Source organism: Lupinus angustifolius, chromosome LG16 (genome assembly GCF_001865875.1).
Source record: "Lupinus angustifolius cultivar Tanjil chromosome LG16, LupAngTanjil_v1.0, whole genome shotgun sequence".
Taxonomy (NCBI): domain Eukaryota; kingdom Viridiplantae; phylum Streptophyta; class Magnoliopsida; order Fabales; family Fabaceae; genus Lupinus; species Lupinus angustifolius.
This window is the reverse complement of record NC_032024.1, coordinates 9363511-9384721: the sequence shown is the minus strand read 5'-3', so window position 1 is coordinate 9384721 and position 21211 is coordinate 9363511. Positions and strand designations below refer to the sequence as shown.

Sequence of the window (21211 nt, the reverse complement as noted above, 5' to 3'; positions counted from 1 at the left end):
GTTTTGTGCCAAAAAGTATTGAGTGATTTTTAGATGGAACCAATTCTATGAGCTATAACTTAGAGAATTGTTGGAGGGTTGTGATTAAATTCGTTATTTGTGATGAAATGTCTATCATTTAAGGTTGCAGAAGGGTGTAAGTTTCATCGAATGATTAATCGATTAGAAGGAATATTAAATGTGCCATCTAGGTTCGCAATTGCACGAGATTGCTATCAACTCTTTTAGATGAAAAGTTGCAAAGTCATCTAGTCGGGTTTGTATGACAATAGATTGTTGAACTTCATGTAACATCCTATTTTTCATAACAAAATATTAATAATAATACAATACGTGGAAGCTTAAAAGTTACCAAATTATTCATAATCTCCTTAGTCAAAGATATATCTCTTTAAAATCTCATTAAATATTAAAAAAAATATGAGTTACTCTAGATTTTAGCCATCAATTCTAGGGAAATCCGATTGTTTGAATTAGTGAGTAGATTTAAACTATTGGATTTCGCTAGAATTGATGGTTAAGATATGAAGTAAGTTTATTAAATTTACTTTTGGAGTAAGTGGATCACCTCTCGAAATATATATTATAAAGATACATTAATTTTTTATGATAACATTGGGCACTAAACTAAAGGGGTAGAACATAATTCAGAAGTCATCTTAAACTAATCCTCTAAACTACAATAAAAACTAATTCATAAACATTTAATGTGCATGATCATGGTCTTGAACACAGTTTAAATGCAAACTCCTTATGCACGTCACCTAGAAATGTCACAAAACTTAAGTATAAAGAGATAAAAATCTCAGTAACACTATTTTATAACTCATACAATATCAATTAGAAGATAAATCACAAAAAATAACAACATATTCAATTTCCATATGTGACATTAATTGTCTTGAATTCTCAGTTAATGATTAAAAGGTTGCACACAACATGATTGTTGGAGGTGCATGCCTCTTACCTAGCGCCACGGGTTCGTAGGAAATGTCGTACTCCGCTTTTGCAAAATAAGTTCGTCTTTATGCGTTTGAGAATCTGTTTTTCCCATGCTCAGGCCAATCAACAGATCCTAAGATCCCATCAACAATCAAAACAATTGAGTAATTGACTCTCTCAACAATCATCAATCAACATAATTGGATCATAGATCCCAACAACAATCATTAGTCAACATAATTGGATCATAGATCCTCTCAACAATCATTAGTCAACATAATTTGATTAAATATCCCCTCAACATACTTGGATCATAGATCCCCTCAACAATGATCACTAAACATAATTGGATCATAGATCCTCTTAACAATTATTAGTCATTATAATTTATTTATTTTTTGAATAGGAAGAATATACAACTAAATATTAATATAAACATTATATATATATATATAAATTTTGTTAACTTTCACAAATAAATATATATATATATATATATATGCTGTCATCATTGCGAAATATTAATAAAATTGAAAGACGATGTGAATTGTATTCATGTAGGGTGTGATGTTATGATTGTATATGATATTCTTTGATCCCTCTTTATAATTCAAATGCATTTGAACTAATATAATTTTCTCAATTCAAACTTGCTAGAAGAAATATAACTATACATATAGAGGTAAATTTGTTAAGACATTAATTCTCATTACCAAATTATGAAGTTTTAATTTTATAGTGTTACAGTTTTACAACAAGATCATACACATACTCTAGATTTCACTAACATCCATCCAAATAAGGTTGGTGGTAAAATTGACAATTTAGGCAAAGCCTATTGGGTCCGCCCATCCGCACTTATTGGGCGAAGAAGGCATGAAAAATATGTTCATTCACCCTAAAATGTTCGTCCAACATGCCTTATTCGCCCACAGACATTTCAAGCGGGAAAAACAGGCGACCGATGGGAATTATTAGAGAAAGTCTTGAGTATGAGTGAGCAAGACCCAACCCTACCCGCTCACCCGGTATGGCCCGATCATGGTTGGGTCTGAATAGGGTCTGCTTTCGTTGGATCTAGGGTCGGGTTCAAGTTCAAAAATTAGACTCAGACAATATTTAGGACCTGGTATGGACCAAGTATGACCCGACCCATGATCACTCACTTATCATGTTTGCATGTGCCTCTATTCAAATGTGTGTAGAGTAATGACACATTTTTTATTGAAAGTATCATTGACTCTCTAATTTTTTATCATATATAGATGATTAATAAGATATAACATGTATCATTTTATATGTCTAATTACATATTCATAATAATGAATAATATTGAAAATACTTTATCTAAAATGAGAGTGTATTATATTTAATCGGGTCTAGGCTGAGTTCGGATTTAAAGGCTGACTCAATCGATATTTAGGGTCGGGTTAGCTTCAAGTTTAGGGTCAGGTCGGGTTCAAAAAAATGGCACAACCAACATTTAGGGTTGGGTACAGGACAAGCCTTAATCCGTCTCAACTCGGCTCATGCTCACCCTTAATATTGAGCATCAAATATGCAAATTGATAACGAAAATGAATAATACCTCTTCATTTCTTATTGAATATTGAACCCCTCAATATTTACACAAGATAACTTGGCTCTTAAGCAAGTCAAGGTAAAACCAAAAAACCCAAAAAAGAATAACAACCCACCTAATCAACTTAACTAACTATCCTAAAGAGCAATACAAAGAAGGTTATGGACCAAAAAACAAAACAAAGCTCATAAGAAAGACTAGGGAAAAATATGTGCCTAACCTAGGACTTTGCGCCCAGCCTGTGCCTTGGTGCACCATGGGACACGATCGGACAAAATATGTGCCAAGTGCGCCAACAATCCTCGGCCATTTAGCACGCCTCGGTCACGATACTACGGTCATGAATCTTGTTGTCTCGGTCACGAGCCATCTTCTCTCGGTTATCCTGATCTAGTTCCTCAGTTCGTTTGTCTCGGTCACGTGCCATCTTTTCTTGGTCATACTCACCTAGTTCTTCGGTGAGTTTGTCTTGGTCATGGGCCATTTTTGGTGTTATTTTAAAATTTAGTTAATATAAAATCAATAAAACGCTTAACAAGTTAACTTCTTCCATAATCAAAGTTATCATGCATCTATTACATTAAGAAACATAAATGTACATCTGTTACAATTTATAATATTAAAGTACAATCATTATATTACGTTATATAATATTAAAGTGTAATCATTTTAATATTTGATTTGTAACAGTGTAATAATATATTGTAAAAAAGGAATTGTATTTGTACAATTATAACCAACAAAATTATAAATTTTAATATATGTGTGTTGGTCATTTTTGTTATTTTAAAATTTATTTAATACAAATCAATAAAACGCTCACCAAGTTAACTTCTTCCATACTCACAGTTACAATACGTTCATTACATTAAAAAACACAAATGTGTAGTCGTTACGATATATAATATTAAAGCACAATCATTGTATTACATTATATAATATTAAAGTGCAATCATTATAATATTAGAATTGTAACAATGTAATAATATATTTTCAAAAAATTCGAATTGTAAAAAAGGAATTGTAACTCTAGAATTGTAACCAACAAAATTTATAGATTTTAATATATATGCATGTGATTTTAAATTTTCCTCTATTAGTTCTGAAAGTGACCAACTATATCTTTAACTAATAAATGATTTGATATTTTACACTTAACATAGAATAACAATCTTAGGAAAATGACTAATTCAAATATTAGTATAATTTCAATATAAGTTATTACTGATTCCTTAATTTTAGACAATGTTCATTATAAATGTAAATTTATAATCATTTATTTTTTAATTATATAATAGGTAATAAGAAATATTTATAAATCATAACAAATATGTATTCTTTAATTTTAGAAAATACTGATTATCGATATATTTTGTTTAGAATTTAGATTTGATTCTAATATTACAATGTTACTATTGTAGTATTCAAATAGTAACAATAATAAATATAATAGAAAAATAATATTATTAATATTTGTCAGTAGTTATTAAGAGTAGTAATAATAGTATTTTTTGAATTTTATTTGTTTGCAGTTAGTTTAGAGTGAAATAATAATAATGTATTTTGGAATTGATCTTATTTTATAGTCAAATAATAATGAGTTATAAATTTATTAATAATTTTTAATTAAAATGATAATGATGTGTTTCTCATTAATTTATAAAGTCTTATGCCCTCCTTCTTCAAACAGAATAATATAAAGTATAACCATGTCTTTTTCTATCTCTATCCCGTGGATAAAAGTAACCACCAAAAATAGAATAGTAACCTTAAGAAAATAACTAATTTAAATATTAATACAATTTCAATCAAAGTTATTTATGATTCCTTAATTTTAGACAATGTTCGTTATAGATAAGTTTATAATTATATGTTGTTTAATTCTAAAATAACTAATAAGAAATATGTATACCATATATTTATTCTAAATAATAGAAATAGATCTTTAATAATAACATAGGAATGAAAATATTAAGTCAAATGTGTATACTATACAAGTTATAGTTTGTATTAGAAAAATAATATAAACATAATAATAACTTTCATATGTAAACATTTATTTATTAATGTTATTGATATTAAAATTAATTTTAAATATTCATTATGATTGTACGAATTCATAATATTAAAAATATCAAATCGTATAAAACATAATGAACCACAATCTAAAATAAAGACACTAATAATATTATTTTTATTAAAGTTAATGAATATTGCAATTTGATAATAATAATAATAATAATAATAATAATAATAATGTATCCATTGAGAATAATATTCTTTCAGATAAAGAAATGAAACTTCCATTTTTAAGGTAATTGTTTTTTGTAATAACTAGTAGGAGACCCGTGCGTTCGCACGGGTAATAATATATATTGCACGAATTTAATTAAAAACTGATTATATAATTTGTTAAATAAAATGTTATTGAGAATTACCTAGTAAGACATTTGCAGTAATCCATTTTTAATGTTAAGATGGTGAGAGAATGAAATGATTTTGAACTTGTAATGTTAAAAAAAGGAAATGTGTTAGGAAAAGTTGAATGAATTTAGATGGAAAATAAGATAATATTTGTTAACTTGAGAATGTGACTAAATATCTTATTGTTGATGTAAAGTTGTTGTTCAGTGAGATGAAATCGAATCTGTTATTAAAAAAAATGTAATAGTTCGAAAAAATATTTCAAACATAATGTAAAATAATTAATATAATACATGTTACAGATTTTGGAAAACTTCTTTATAAACGACATTAGCATCAGACGTATCAACTTCATCTGAACTCAAGTATTTTTTTCATCCCCGTAAGTATACATTAGAATAGTTATTAGGGGAGGGATCCACTTACTCCAAGATTAATTTTTTTAAACTTACTCTTCATCCTATCTATCACTTCTAGGTATATCTAATGGTTTGACTTTGAATTAGTGAGTATACTTAAACAATTATATGTCCATATTATTAATGGATACTTTTGGAGTAAGTGGATCTCCACCTCTTTGTAGAATACCTAATACATATTTTGCAAAACTTATTTATAGACCATATTTGTTGTTGTATTTAGTGGTTTACCATCATGTCAGGTATAAATATATTCAATTTTTTTTGCTTTGAACTCTTGAAACAACCACATGACCACAACTGAAAATTGGTTTAGGTAAATACAACTTCACACTTTCTAATGATTGACCTTGAGATTCATTGATTGTCATAGTGTATAACACAATTATAAGGAATCATCTTCTGAATAGTATAAAAGGTCATGGAAATTAGGATGTTGACATTGATAACTGATAAATATAAATGATATTTCAATGTTTTTTATTGATATGATTTGTGCCTCAAGTACATGGTTCGTCATCTTAGTAACCACCAATCTTTTAAAATTGATTACCATGATATAAATTTTAACTCATTCATCTATAAATTGATAATATAGTTATTATGACAGAGGAAGTTAAATATATTGTAAAACAAATAAGAAGGTCATACTAATCATTATGTTATTGTTTCGTACTTATTCAACTTCAAAGAACATTTAACTTATTGAAATATATATTATGATGTTTGTTATGAAATTTATTAGAAAAGTGATATGATAGAATATTAGAGTTGATTATTTAGATTTATTAAATACTGATATTATAAGAACAATTCTCATTGTGAGATGATGATCCTTATGTAGTCATCATCATTTTAGGATTTATTTATTTTCTTTAAATAGTGTTTATCAATCAATGAAATATGAATATTTTCTTCTAGTATTATTTCTTTTAAATATTTCTTTCTTTAAAAGTAGAATAATTGGAGTTCAATTCAAGAATTTGTTCCCTATCAAACACATTGTAGGTTATAGCATAAGGATAATGAATATACACTGAATTTAATAGCAAGTTCAGGAACAACATTTCAAATCCTAAAAGTTGAACCATTTATATTCCGAAGTAGAATACTGTTGCATTTGATATGTGAGTGCAATCTTTCAAAAAGGCAGATGTTTTCAACATTAAAGTTTAGTTAGCTATTTACAAAATTTGACTTATTGAACATACAATAGATAATATACAATACACACATTGTATATATACTTATTGTGGTTGATTAATATTAAGATCAACCATATCAATTCAAAATCTAAACACCATAATTGTAAGACCATACTGCAAATGTTTATAAAAAGTATATATAATGAGTTATTCACATATACAATTGTATAATATATATACAATAGGTCATACACAATACATAAATTGCATATACAATTGTTTATTGAATTTTATGAGATAAAATCAACAACAACAATGCAAATATTTAAAATATAAGTGTAACACCATAATACAATTATTAAAGAAGATGACTAATTGAATAAATCAAAGAGTACAGAAAGGGAAAAATGTATTCGACTAACATTTCATCTACCAAAATATATAACAGACAACAAATACTAAAACTTTTTATAATTTTTATCGCAACATTATAACTTAGTATTTCACTAATAAAAAGGAATTTAAAATTTCAGAGATACGCATCTTGGGAAAATATTATATATTCGGAAACATTACCGGAATCTCAAAATACCAAACGACTTTGGTTGTCTTTTGATAGCTTGTACTGGTTTTATGCTTCCTAAATGCAAATATAGAACTTAAATATGGAGTTCAAGAGAAGAGAGTTCATTTAAACATTTATTATTACCTTACAGTCCATCAATATTATTTACAGATGTTCTGGTTTAGGTGTTAATTGCACATACCAAATTTTATTAACTCTAACAGCAAGCTTCAAGAGGTATTTTGAATCACAAAATGTATACTCATGCAGGATAATTCTATTAACATTATGTATGTTAATTCTTTTAAGATTAATATATACTCACAAAATTGAAGAAAAAACATTAAGTTAACAAAATAATGGTATTACAGTAAAATTAAGCTACCATGTGGAAAAAAATTAATATGAGTAATATATGCTAATAAAATTGAAGTCAAACTACCAAATAATATGACTAATATCCGCTTATATATATTAAGCCCATTTTTTCAGAGGTGAACTAATAATTAAACTGACCACATAATATAAACACCTTTTTATTTATTTTTGATGATATGACTTTTTGGATAAAACTCAAACATATCAAGTAAATGTGGGGGACATGCAACTAAAATGAATAGGAAAATATAATTATAACTCATATTTCAAACGTTATTAATAATGTAGAGATGGTTTCCAGCTTGCAGAATCTCATATTAAAAAATGGAAAACCAAACGGTGATACACCTCCAATGACAAACTTAAACCAAATAAAAGCAAAAGTACCACATTTTAAGAAGACCCATTTTAGTATTAACATGTAATAGTCAAGATATGCTGACAAAAGTATTATTAGTTACAACACAATGACAGAATTGTACAAATAATATTGAATATAATAGTAAAGAGTTATACACATTGGGTTAATACTATTTTCATCCCACTAATATTGAAGGCAATATTAAATAGTCAACTTCATAAATCTTAGGCTCCACGAAAATTCCACATCCCCTCACTGAAACTCACAACTCAGTAAAAAAAAAGTAGGCAAAATGATTTTATAATCGACGAAGAAATAAAAATGCAATATCATATATATCAAATATATATCACAAAGAAAACTTGCAGATGCAACAAATAATGTTGTATATTAGTAGTGAACTCAACAGTGTCATAAGAATATTAAAGGCTTCATTTTAGAGTTAACAATGTCATAAAAATCTTTACTTTACCAAAAAAATACATAAATGTAAATTGCAAACCCTCAAAAAATATAAAAGGCTGTATTTTTTATGAAAACAATTAAAAAATGTAAACTTAAACCCCAAAGAAAGTAGTAAAGATCCTATTTTAGATGAGTAGGAAACTGAAAGTCGTTTCTGAAATGGTTGTTAAGAAAAAAATAATAATAAATGCCTCATTTTAAACAAAAATAATAGCAAAAAATGTAAAGTGAAACACAAAGAAGGAGAAATGCAGTATTTTTTCCAGAAAATATATAAATGTAAACTCCAAACTCCTAAACCGTAGAAAAAACAATTTTTTTATGAAAAAATTACAAAAAATGTAAACTTGAAACCCAGGGAAAGCGGAAACAAACATTAGCAATAGTAAAGTAAAAAAATCAACTCATACACATGATATAAAAACTGGATAATGTATAGTAAAGTGTATTAAGAGACTTACAAAATGATATTTGGGGTCCAAGAATGGCTACCACCACCAAGTGATCCATATAAAGATGAGGTCAAAGAAAAGTTCCTAAGATGAGGAGGTTCATCTTGTTGGAGGTGATGGATATTATTAGATTCCATAATGATAAATTTATTATAAGGTTTTAAAAGGGAAAGGAAAAGGGATTTGAAAATCTCCTCATCCTCTTGACCTCTTCTTAATCACTTTTCCTTTAAATCAACAACATCCTTGTACTTCAACTTGATTAGCCTTCACTCTTTTCTCCATTTCCATTTATTTAATCACTTTTAAAGACTTGCTAGGTTTGCCAAACCAAGTCATGTAAGGGATCTTTTCAGGAAAACCAAAAAACAAACAAAAAAGTTTTCTCTCTTTCCTTTCTTAAAACTCCCATGGCTTCCTCTTCTTGGAAAAACAAAATAGAGTGAGTAAGACCAAGAAGTTTGAAGTAAGGTGTAATGAGTAAAAAAAATGTTACCTTGTTAGTAAGAAATATCAAGTCTTTGGATGAAAAAAAAATTGAGGAAGAAGAAGGAAGGATGAAGAAAGAAGTAGGAAAAAATAGAGGAGAAGATAGAGAGAAATGAAGTGATTAAATATGGGTGTACCGTAAGAAAATGGGAATTTTGAAATGGTTGGAGTGAAGTAGAGATTCTACATTGAGATAAAAGAGAGAGAGAAAAACAAAAGATTATAAAATTTGAAAAAAAACAAAAGTTTCTTTGCAAGCATTATTTCCCGTCCATCAAACATTAAAAAATATTATACATAAAAAACAAAAGATTCTCTGCACCAACCATTAATTCACCTGCACGAAGCATTAAAAAATAATATACATTTAGTAATAAAGAATTGGCAAAGCAAAACTGAAGTGAATTGACAAAGTAAATGTAAAGACAGAAATGCCCATTTATAATCCAAGTGTCAGTAATGTAAGATGTCTATAATGGTAATAACGCCAGCCCCTTGTATTCTTATATAGATAGTAGAAGCTTTACAAAAATTATAATGTATCATTCACCCTTATAGGAAAAAACAATATTTTTTTGTTTAAAGAAATGTCATATCTTTGATTTAATTGTGATAATGAAATTGATTCTTCTACATTTATCATATTATAAACAATCATAAGATATTATATATATATATATATATATATATATTTAGAATTTAGATTTGATTCTAATATTGAAATTTTACTATTTAAAATAGTAACAATAGTAAACATATCATAAAAATATATTAAGAATGGAGAACATAAATTTTTATTGTATCTATTAGTCAACCAAATATATAGACTATAGAGTGATTAACATTTTGTTAATTAATTATTTTCATATGTAAAACATTTTTCTGTACCAACTTTCCAGTTCCTAAATGTAAGAAATTAAAACATTTAGTGATTTAATTATCATTTTCAAATTAAATCATTATTGATTTATATTATTAGTGTTCCAATTTAAAGATTTTATTTATTGTTTTAATTTTTACTCAAGACTTTATTATATGTTCCATTAATTATTGCATATGTAATAATATTTTTTGCACTTACTTTTCTATCTATGTATACTACCATGAATTTTTTTATTTTTCCATTTAATTCTACTTTCCATTGCATTTAATATTTTCATTTTCACAATTCAGAATTTATACAATCATTTAAGAAAATTTCAAAGTAATACATATATTATTTATTAATACTAAGAAGTCATTAAAATGTCATTTAATATTTCCTCATACTCTTTAATGGTTAGACATGGGGTATACATGTGATCGTGTAAAGAATACATCTCAATATTCAATTTTTACAAGCATTTTAGTTGCTCTTATCTTTGGTTTGCTTCTTACCTTTTAAACGTTTTGTTGCCTTAAGAATTTCTCTAATTTTCCTATTGTTTTTCACTATTTTGCTTCTTATATGTTATGTTTGCTTTTTATCTAATATTACCATCAACTTCTTATGCTTTCTAAATGTTTAGGTCCTTTAGTTCCGTTTTCAATCATTATATGTTAACATCATGCTTTCAAATATCTCATTTGTGTCATTAGATGTATATCTCATATTGTACTAATGTTGGTGAGGGTTATTGGTGGTAACAAGTTCTTAGTTATCAATTAATTATATATCAACCTAATAATGTAAACTCAATGCATAATGTTGAAAATCTCTTAAGCACATACATAATTGTGTTGACTTCATTATAAATTTATATTTGACTAATGAATATATGATCATTTTGTCTTGGATTGGTGGTAAACTTATGAATTTTATAATTATTCTTGATAATACAAAAGGTGTGAAAACCTTTTGCACATGATAGATATATATACATTAAGTGAAGATTGAATAATTACAACAACAAACACATACAATTTAATTAGTTTACAATGTTTATGTTTTTATATATTTCTTTTAGTTTTATCAAACTATTACACAATATAAATAATATTGATATTTGTGTAATTCTAAACATGCATCAAAATTAACATGTCTCATGCGAAATGCACATGTAATATGCATATTCTTAACCATATACCATCTGAATGCACATGTAATACACGTGTTCTTAACCATGTGAATGCACATGTAATACACGTGTTCTTAACCATGTGAATGAATAGGTAACATGTGCATTCTTAACCATGCGAATGCATGAACAACATGTGTATTCTTAACCATGTGTATTTTTAACCAAACTAATGCATATTGAACATGTATGTTTTTAACCATTCGAATATACAAATAACTTATACCTTCTTAGTCATGTAACATAAAATTAAATCTCATTCATACATATTTCCCATTTAGCACCTAAGAACCATTTAATTACAGCCCACTGTCACTAACTCTTATTTTTTCTCACTCCTCTCTCTTCGCCGTATAATTCAAAACTCTCTGTTTTCCGATCTCTCTCTGTTTTCTCTCACCTACGCGCCTCTAAATCTCACCTTCCCCACGCGTCAATGGCAGTTTCAGCTCCATTAATGCGTGCGACTTTTTTGTCTGTTTCTTTACGACAATGTCGTTTGAGCATTGAGCATCTCATTTTCTCCGCATAGATTCAAACCTTTGCGAGAAGAAACTCGGTTTTATGTTTTCCGTTTCGTACATTTAACGAGAAACAGCGTTTTGAGTTCAAGGAAACTGCGTTTTGGTGTGGTTAACGAGAAACTTAGATTCTCTCGGTTTTGGTTGGGGTTAGTGGGGTCTTGCGTTTTGAGGTTATTTTTTCCCGTTTAGGGTTTAGGGATGAATCGAAGCTTTAGGGCTCAGGAATCGCAAATGCAAGCTGCGTTTAAGCAGAGGCAGCAGCAATATGTGAAGGAGGAAGAGCTTGCATTATTTCTCGAGATGAAGAAACGTGAGAAAGAACGCAATGATCTTCTTCTTCATAGCTCAGAGGAGCTAGATTCAGCTTCAGGTATATAGATTTATGTTAAAAAAGTTCCCTTTTTGGTGTATAGTTTTGAGGGTTTGAGATTTTGCTTGTTTTTCATTGTTTCTATTTTAATGGTTTTTGTTAATTTCTCATGATTCTCTATGGTGGTTTCTAAGTTTGGTAAAAAAACCCCTGCAATATGCTTGTTTGTGTTGTTTGGATAGTGTAGTTTATGAAATGAATATGGTTATATGGATGGTGTTGTCTTTCATGTTTGCAGGCTCAAATTCGGTCACCTCTCCCATATTTAACATGTCATCGTATGCGCCAGTTCCTTTCCGCAAGACTGTGGCTGACGATTTTCTTAATTCGGAGAATGATAAAAATGACTATGATTGGTATGTGGTATCTTCTGTTAACATTTTGATTTTCCATATATTTTCTTCATTATTTATCTTGTAATTAGAGGGCGAGCCTTGACACAATGGTAATGTTGCTTGCCTTGTGACCTTAAGGTCATGGGTTCGAATCCTGAAAATAACTTCTTCGCTTGTGAAGGTAAGACTGCATACATCTATCGTTCCCCGACCCCAAGTTGGAGCCTCGTGTACTAGGCCACACTTTTATTATTTATCTTATAATTGTGTCTATTAGTGTCATAATGGAGTGGGTTTCTTTTCTGATTTTTCTTGGATTAATAATTGTCGGGTGTAGCTACTAGAGAACATTCTCGTGAAAAATGTTCATTTTTTTTTGCAATTGATATTAGCACTTCTTTGTTAAACACTTGAGTTGCCATATGGAATGAATTCCCTTTTCTTGATATGGTCATTAACTCGTTATGATTTTTCAACATGAAAAGTGATATCACTAGTATTCCCACCACATATTTCGCAAGTAAGTAATATTGTCATATCAGTCAGACTTACCTGCTTCTATTTCTAAACTAAACTAAGTTAACTAACTGACATTTCATACATATTTAGACCTCTCTCTCTCTCTCGTTTCCTTATTGGGAATGAATGTCCCTCCCCCTCCCTCTTCAACCCTCCATCTCCTTGACACTTGCTACTAATCATAGCTCACTAGAAATCCTTGGGCCTTACGAGTAAGAATCTAGAACTCTTAATTAAGTAATTAACAGAAATCTGACCTAAAATTCTACCCATATAATTAAGCCGTGAAAATTAATAAAAAATTTGAAAATTACAAAAAGTAACCATGCCACTAAATATATTTCCTTTTCAAATGCTCTTCTGTTCCCACATTACATTATATATTTACAGTATATAAGCCTGCATTTTGTACTTCTCCATCACACTGGTTTTCATTATTGCAGATAATTTAGTGACTTTTTGTCCTCTGTTGTGTATGTAATTCTCATGGCCTTATTAATGTTTCTAGGTAATGTAAAATCTAGTGCAAATAATTGTTGTTCAAAGTGGCACTTAGCGTATTTATTGTCTTTTCAGGCTTCTAACTCCCCCTGGCACTCCTCTTTTTCCTTCTCTGGAGATGGAAACTCGTAAGACTGTTATGAGTCAGCTTGGTACTCTTACTGCGCGTCCCACAGCATTAAAATCCAGAGTATGCATTTTCAATGAAGCTTTCAGATCATGTAATTAGTGTTATTTGTCAGATATAGGTTGTGTTTGGTTTATGTCACAAATGAAGTTGTACTTTCCCTTGCAAGCTCCTGGTTTTGAGAAAATGTCTTTGAGAAATATCATTATGTATGACCTTTGACTTCAAGAAGAAATAGTCATTTGCTTAACAAGTGACCAACAGAATGCGTAAGTTACTACTGCATGCTTTTTGCTACTAATGCCTTCAGTCCCTCTCCCTTCACTATAAATGACTTGTTAGCAATACTAACTTAGTATACACTGTCCTCTCAAAAACATTACCTGGGACTATGTGAAAATAGCTTCTCATCATATTGCATGTTATACAGATTTGCCATTACATGCTTTGTTTTATTTTTTTATTAAATGATCCTTTCTTTAGTTATCATGTTAAATCAAATTTAGATACATAGTTATCAGTGTTAAATCGGTCATACTTACTGTTTTACTTCTTCTATGACAAAGTTATGATGCTCTTTATCCTTCTAAAGATTTCCAAAGTTAGGACCTGTTTGTGCTTTACTGGATATTTGATGGATCCCAATGGCATTTATTGATCTGTGTAGCTGACCCTTTTAGTATAATAAGGCTTGGTTGTTTTAGTGTCAGTTTTTTTGTAACGGTTTTCTTGTGGTTATAGTTGGCAAATCCTCAGTCAGAGCCCACTGGGAGGACTAACTTAGTATCTAAACAACCGGCTATCATACCCGGGTTGAGCTCTTCTAGTGGTGCAACTAGGAGGCCCTCATCATCCGGGGGTCCAGGATCACGACCTGGAACTCCTACTGGACATCTTACATCGACCACAACTTCAAAATCATTGAGATCTTCAACACCTACTCGGGGTACCTTGCCTTCAACTAGGACAATGGTAGCTACATCCAAGACCACAATTTCTGCAGCCAAGCCCGTGGTTTCCGCCAATAAGACTTCTACTTCTGCCATTAAGACCACAGTCCCTGCAGCTAAACCCACAATTCCATCAAGATCCTCCGCACCTTTGTCAAGATCTACCGCAAGATCTTCAACACCAACTAGCAGGCCAACTTTACCCCCTTCCAGGTCTGCATCAAGAGCATCTACCCCAACTCGACGATCATCTACACCATCAAGGGAACCCAGTGTCTCAGCTCCTTCAGTTAAGACTTCATCAAGGCAGCCATCTCCTATGACATCAAGGCAGACAGCTCCTGTGGTATCAAGGCAGGCAGCTCCTGTGGTGTCAAGGCAGCCAACTCTTGTGACTTCAAGGCAGCCAGTTACTGTGACTTCAAGGCAGCCAGCTACCGTGGCTTCAAGGCAGCAAGCTACCATGACTTCAAGGCAGCCAGCTCCTGCGACTTCAAGGCAGCCAGCTCCTGTGACTTCAAGGCAGCCAGTACCATCACGAGGCAATTCACCAACACTGAGATCAAGACCATGGAAGCCATCTGAGATGCCAGGGTTTTCACTTGATGCTCCACCCAATTTGAGGACAACTCTACCTGAAAGGCCACTGTCAGCAGCTAGGGGCAGGCCTGGAGCACCCTCATCTCGGTCTTCATCTGTCGAGCCTTCGTCTAGTGGAAGACCCAAGCGGCAATCATGTTCTCCTTCAAGAGGACGGTCTTCCAATGGCACTGTTCATATCAGTGGAAATTCTATGCCAGCAGTCAGCCGTGGACACTCCAAAGTTAATGACAATGTCAGTCCTGTTGTAATGGGTACCAAAATGGTTGAGAGGGTAATAAATATGCGAAAACTGGTACCACCAAGGATGGATGACAAAATCTCTCCCCGTGGTAATCTTTCTGGGAAGTCGGCATCATCTCCCGATAGCTCAGGTTTCGGAAGAACACTGTCAAAGAAGTCCTTGGATATGGCTATTAGGCATATGGTACGCATCCTCTCTAAATTTATGTATGCATACTGCATCCGAGAGTCTGTGTCAGTGTGTCACTAATCTTATATAAAAAATTATGTGATTTTGTAGTTGCTCATTTATTACCATCATCTAACTTCACAATTTCTATTAAATATTGAATTGAGTAATTTCATTTGATTAGAACTGATTAAGTTTTATGATTCTGCTCATCATTTTGTTTGTTTATCTTTGAATAGGATATAAGGAGAACCATTCCAGGCAATTTACGACCATTGATGACAAATATTCCTGCATCTTCTTTGTTTAGTGTGCGTTCAGGGTCTCAACGTAGTCGAACAGTTAGTGTTTCCAGCTCTCCTCATGCCACAAGCAGTAATGCTAGTTCTGAATTGAGTGTAAACCAAAACGGTCTTTGTTTAGATAGTAGTGAAGTTGATGATGATGTTGGCAGTGAAAGATGTGGTCAATCACCTGCCAGTGTACGGGGCTGGTAAACTCTATGCACTCCCGGAAGCTCTGCATATATTTAAATATCATACACGTTCTTATTCTGAAATTCAGCCATAGTGGATTTTCATATGGAACTAACTCTGCTTCCACTGTGGAAGTGCCTAAGTGGTAACCCCATGTAATGGAAGTTATATGTGATTTTAGGTAGATCATTTATGTTCTAGCTGTAATGCTCACTATGTTAAACCAACCGTCTCTATATTATGAAATTTGAGCTTACAATCCACAAACCTTAATTTGTTGGTGCAAGTGTGTTTGGATTAACATATTTTTGCTTTCCAAGTAGTTTATAATCAAAATCTTATTGAGTATTTTTTTTAATTTTTAAAGTGCTATCCCCTTTGTTTTTGCCGGGGTTATAATAAGTGGGTGAACATCTGCCGTCCCATAAAAGTGTATCACTCCATGTGCCATTATTTATGATTGGTTAGAAAAATACTTAATCATTACTTTTTTAACTTAAATACATTTTTTACAACCAATCACAAGCAGTGTTACATGGAATGACACACTTTGTGGTACAACAGATGTGCTCTTAATAAGTCCATAGAGCATGAAAAACAAAAGAGAAAGTAGGGGACCAAGTGATCACTGATAGGAAAGTGAGCTAAGAGAACCATTATAATAACAGGGTTACATATGCAGGTTCCTCTTAATTATTACTTGTAGTACACGGCTACTAGTGCTAACTTTATTTTGACACTCCCCCTCAATTTCTAAACATCCTGAAGTATTCAATTTTATACAAGTTTCTGTAGTATAACTCAATTTTTTTATGGTGTGAACATAAAAGTGGGGTGGCATTAGTGACAAACACCAGGCCAAACAGAGACCCAGAGAGATTTATTGTTCTTCTGAAGAAACCAGAGAACCCCACCTTCCCTTCACCACCATCAGATCAGAGAAGACTACCAAAACTAGGCTTATCATGGTTATCATTGGAACTCTTGCATGGGAGCACATCTTTTGTCGTACAAAGTGTCACTTGATGTGATTGGTCAGAAAAACAATTAACTATTGAACTTTTAATTTAAATATATATTTTTCAACCAATCACAAGTGACACATGAAGTGATATACTTTTTAGGACAGAACATGTGTTCCCTTTATGCAGATATTTAATTTTCAGAATCCTTGAAATGATCTCTCCCACCTCACCAGTCTTTGTTGCCTGCTAGTGTAACAGGCCAACCCTGCAGAAGACATCTTGTTGCATTCTGTTCTGTCCATATAGGAGACAGTGAAATTCCACGGTCGTCATAAGAATTGTGGATCCTCCATAACCCCCAAGCTCCAAACAGAAATGAAGTAGCAGATTTGGTTGTCCCATACTCGTAAATCCATCCTTTTAAACTCTAATTCATGAAGCAGCTCAAGTATATCCTTCTCACAGAAGGACTGTATCTGATGGAATGTAAAATAACTTCCCTCGGCTTTGCACACCTAAAGCCTAATGACAAAGAAGCCAAATGAATAATAACGTCAAAAGCCATTTCCAACTGCTACGCGCTCCAGTAGCAGACCCCTGGTCAAGAAGCTAATGCTATGCAGAGCTAGCAGAATACAACCAAGTAGTTTCTGAAGCCTAAACCAAAGAATTCAACACAATAGATGAAAGAGTTATTGGGTTCATGTGAATATCCATTACCAACTTCTATAGGTAACATTTAAGTTTAGGATGATAAAAATTCATCAAATTAAATTATGAGTCGGTTCATATAATTTACTATATTAGCAAGAACTATTATAAATGATAAACATGAATGATACATACAATAACCAAACTTCTATCCAACTAGGTGGAGTCAATTAGAGAGATCGAACGATGCCATTATACTCTATCGTAAATCATGTTTATTAATAAAACATTGATCTTTAAATCTTTCTTAATAATTTTCCTCTAAGAGTTGAAGTAGCTTCTATTTAATTTACTCTCCTTACAAAGGCTTTTGCCGGTATTCTTTTGTGGATGAACAATATGGTCGGGATGGAGGTCCTGATATGAGATCTTGAGTATCCGGGCTGAAGCTCTTCTGGAATCTAGTTGAAGGTTGACTTGAACCCACCAGTGGAGGTACCTGAAAATGTTCTTTAACGGTCAAGGCAGTAAGATGGAGGGATAATGCTCGGTAGCAATAAATGAGATATGAGAAATAAGTAGAGAATAAATAATGACAAGTGATCAGTTTTAAGTGATACTTCCTGTTGGGGAAGACCCCTATTTATAGTGATTGCGTTGGATGACGTGACACTGGAGGGTACTGTAGGTGTGGCCGACCATCCTGGATTGTCGGGGGCTGCTTTTCCTACCTCAAGCGGCTTTGGCAGGGCATTACTCTATGCATAGTTGACGTGTAGCTTGTGGCAGGTCTAGCAGCCGTACTGTAGTATGTCCTTGTCGTGTTGGCAGATGATAAATGGGATTGTAGGTGGTGTGGCAGTACACTGTTGGCGGCATGTCGGACGAGTATTGGTCCTAACCCCGACCGAGGATGTTCGGTGTAAGGGGAATGACTCCAACCAAGCCCTTTGATTGGTTATGCCTGATCTTTGCTCAACTAAATGGGAGATCATCCCGAGTATTTTAGACATCCGGATAACAGGGATGGAACAGTTGCCTCTAGTCTAGTACTATGTCGGTAGGCGAGCATGTTGGTATACTCTCGGTGCATTATTAGGGTGTCGTTAGTCTTTTGGGTTGTGCAACACGTGGTTGGTCATTATTAATGTTCTTTGGTTATCAAATTGTTTTGCAGAGCAGAGTACTCGAGTATGGCTCATCAGTTCATTTCTTGCCGCCTTTCGTCTTGGTTCTTGGGTCGTCGTTGGATCGCACTTGAGTGCCTTTTGAACGAGTATGATGTGCTTTGTCTATAAATAGGGGAGGTCCTTTCTTCATTTTCTTCACTTTGCTTTCTGAATTCTTTTGATGTCGAACTTACTCTGTGGCCGATCAACTTCGTCTTCGTTCAGTTCTTTCCAATCTTCTTCTCAGGTAACTTCTTATCCTTTCCTTACTCTTACCTAATAATGTCCTCTACTGACGAGCACGAGCTTAGCTCAGGTAGTGTGGAGGTTTTGTCTAAACCTCCACCTATCTTCACTATCCTTTCCCGACGATGTCGGCATGTGAGGTTGGCCTATGAGAGGAGGTCGGGTGATCTCTCAGTCCAAACCTCGCTAGTCGGTAGAAGAGACAATGGCAACATGAGGGAAAAGGTTGATTGACCGAGCAACCACACTCGGGAAGCGATTGTCAGTTGTGAGTAGTAATTCTAGTTCGGGGTCTGATGTTTCGTATGGTCGCAAGTTCTTAATGATGAGAACATATGTGGTGAAAGCTGATCAGCTGGTCATCCCCCTGGTTTGGTAAGGCATGGTGGTCGATATTGGTGGGTAGTTTCTTCACAGCTGAGGATTAGCCTAAGGTGAACATTCTAGAAGGTCAGGCTAACGGTGTTTGTTGAAGTCTCCTCAGGCCGATGAGAAGCTCTTCCAAGACCTCCAGGCAGAGGCGGGGGTCGGCTATGACTTTTATTTATATGACATTTATATGTGCAATCTCAAATTACATCTTCCTTTTGACGAGTGGAGCGGGGCTGTTCTAGGCCATATTTAGGTTGCTCCTTCCCGACTCCATCCGAATGTGTGGGGCTTTATCAGGGCATTCACCATCTGGTGCGGAGTCAACCAACATCCATGCTCGGTTAATCTTTTCTTCTAGATGTTTCGAGTCACCCATAGTACGAACTCAGATGAAGATAAAGAAGGCCGCCACGGGTAAGGAACAAGCGACCCTTATTCACCTCCTTTGACTAGTCGGCGAAGAACTAGAAGATGGGGTTTTACCGGGTTGAGATTGAAGGGGTGACCAACCACCCATGGGGTTACAGATCAGATGGGAGAAGGCGATTCCCCTTTGCTTGCCACAGGGAGTTCCACCAGAAACCCATGAATTGGTTTCTAACTAGTGACGAGAGTTTTACTGGTCGGGAAAATGAGGCGGCTGAGGACATATTACACTGGTTGGCGGAAGGTGTGATCGTACCTTGCACAACCCTATAGAAGGGGATGTGGCCTTGGAGCAGTGCATAGGTAGGTTAGTCGGGTTATCTATGTATGCTTTGGTAATTATCTGTTGTTTACTAATCTTTATTTTGTTTTTCAACTAAGATGAGCAGCAATCTTGACAAGACTCGTCTGCTGGCCAAGACACTTAGGAGGGGGCGAGATGGGGTACCAGCAAGCAAGCATGCTTGGATTTCCTCTCCTTCAAGGACTCCTTCTGCCTCCGGTCACGGGTCAGAGTCCCCTTCTACTTAACAAACAAAAAGTTGGGGCACTCGACTTATCCCCGTACCCCCGCTAGTCCAACTGGTGGTCGATTTGACCAAGAGGTCTACATCTGACCCTTCTTCCGAGTAGGGGGGCTTTGTTGATGTCGAGGTGCAGCTTGTTAGGCTTGTTGGGCAGAAGTCTACTACCAAGGGGGAAAATCGGCTACCCGACCTAAATCGGTGCTCTCGACCTTCCAATATTCTCCGATGTTAGAGCAGAACCTCTTAAACCCTGTCGTGAGAGAGCTTCTAGACGAGATCTCTATGTCGATCTGTTGAAACAACTGCAACTGTCTTCTCTTCTCCCGGCTTCAGTGGCCAAATATTTTGAGGAAGATGGGGTCCTCCTTGGCCGGATAGAGAGTGACACTCTAATCACTCTCCAAGAGCAGCACTCTATTGATCTTCAGAGGTTAAAGGAGGCTCATGCTATGGAGCTGAAGAGTGTAGAAGCTCGGCCCTTGAAGGAGAGCGAACATCTGTCGAAGATGTTTCATCGCCATGAGTGTTCTCATCGGGAAGCCATGGAGAGCCATAACAAGTTGACCAAGATGACCACTCAGTTTGATGAGGCAGAGTTGGAGATCCAGTGCCTGAGGGCTAAGTTGGAGCAGTCAAAGGAACGGGTTCGGGCCCTCCAAGGGGAAACTGATTGCCTCACTAGGGAGCTGACTGCTTCGAAGACTTGGGAAGGGGTGCTCGAATAGGAGAAGACTATTCTTTCCCAGCAAAAGGCTGGCCAGG

The 21211-nt window shown here is 33.6% G+C and overlaps 1 protein-coding gene across 1 annotated transcript; it reads left to right on the top strand.

Annotated features, from left to right (window-relative positions):
- Positions 11575–16379, top strand: LOC109330244 (mucin-5AC-like). The gene is made up of 5 exons (XM_019564353.1): positions 11575–12173; positions 12412–12529; positions 13604–13718; positions 14397–15632; positions 15857–16379. Exons 1-5 carry the CDS (start codon positions 12002–12004, stop codon positions 16112–16114), a joined length of 1899 nt encoding a protein of 632 aa, XP_019419898.1. The 5' UTR covers positions 11575–12001; the 3' UTR covers positions 16115–16379.

What these genes read in the sequence shown, in the direction of transcription:
- LOC109330244 (XM_019564353.1), top strand. Translation starts at nt 12,002, where the DNA reads ATGAATCGAAGCTTTAGGGCTCAGGAATCGCAAATGCAAGCTGCGTTT. An exon ending in GGAGCTAGATTCAGCTTCAG is followed by an intron (nt 12,174 to 12,411) that starts GTATATAGATTT and finishes TCATGTTTGCAG; the next exon opens with GCTCAAATTCGGTCACCTCT. An exon ending in ATATGGCTATTAGGCATATG is followed by an intron (nt 15,633 to 15,856) that starts GTACGCATCCTC and finishes ATCTTTGAATAG; the next exon opens with GATATAAGGAGAACCATTCC.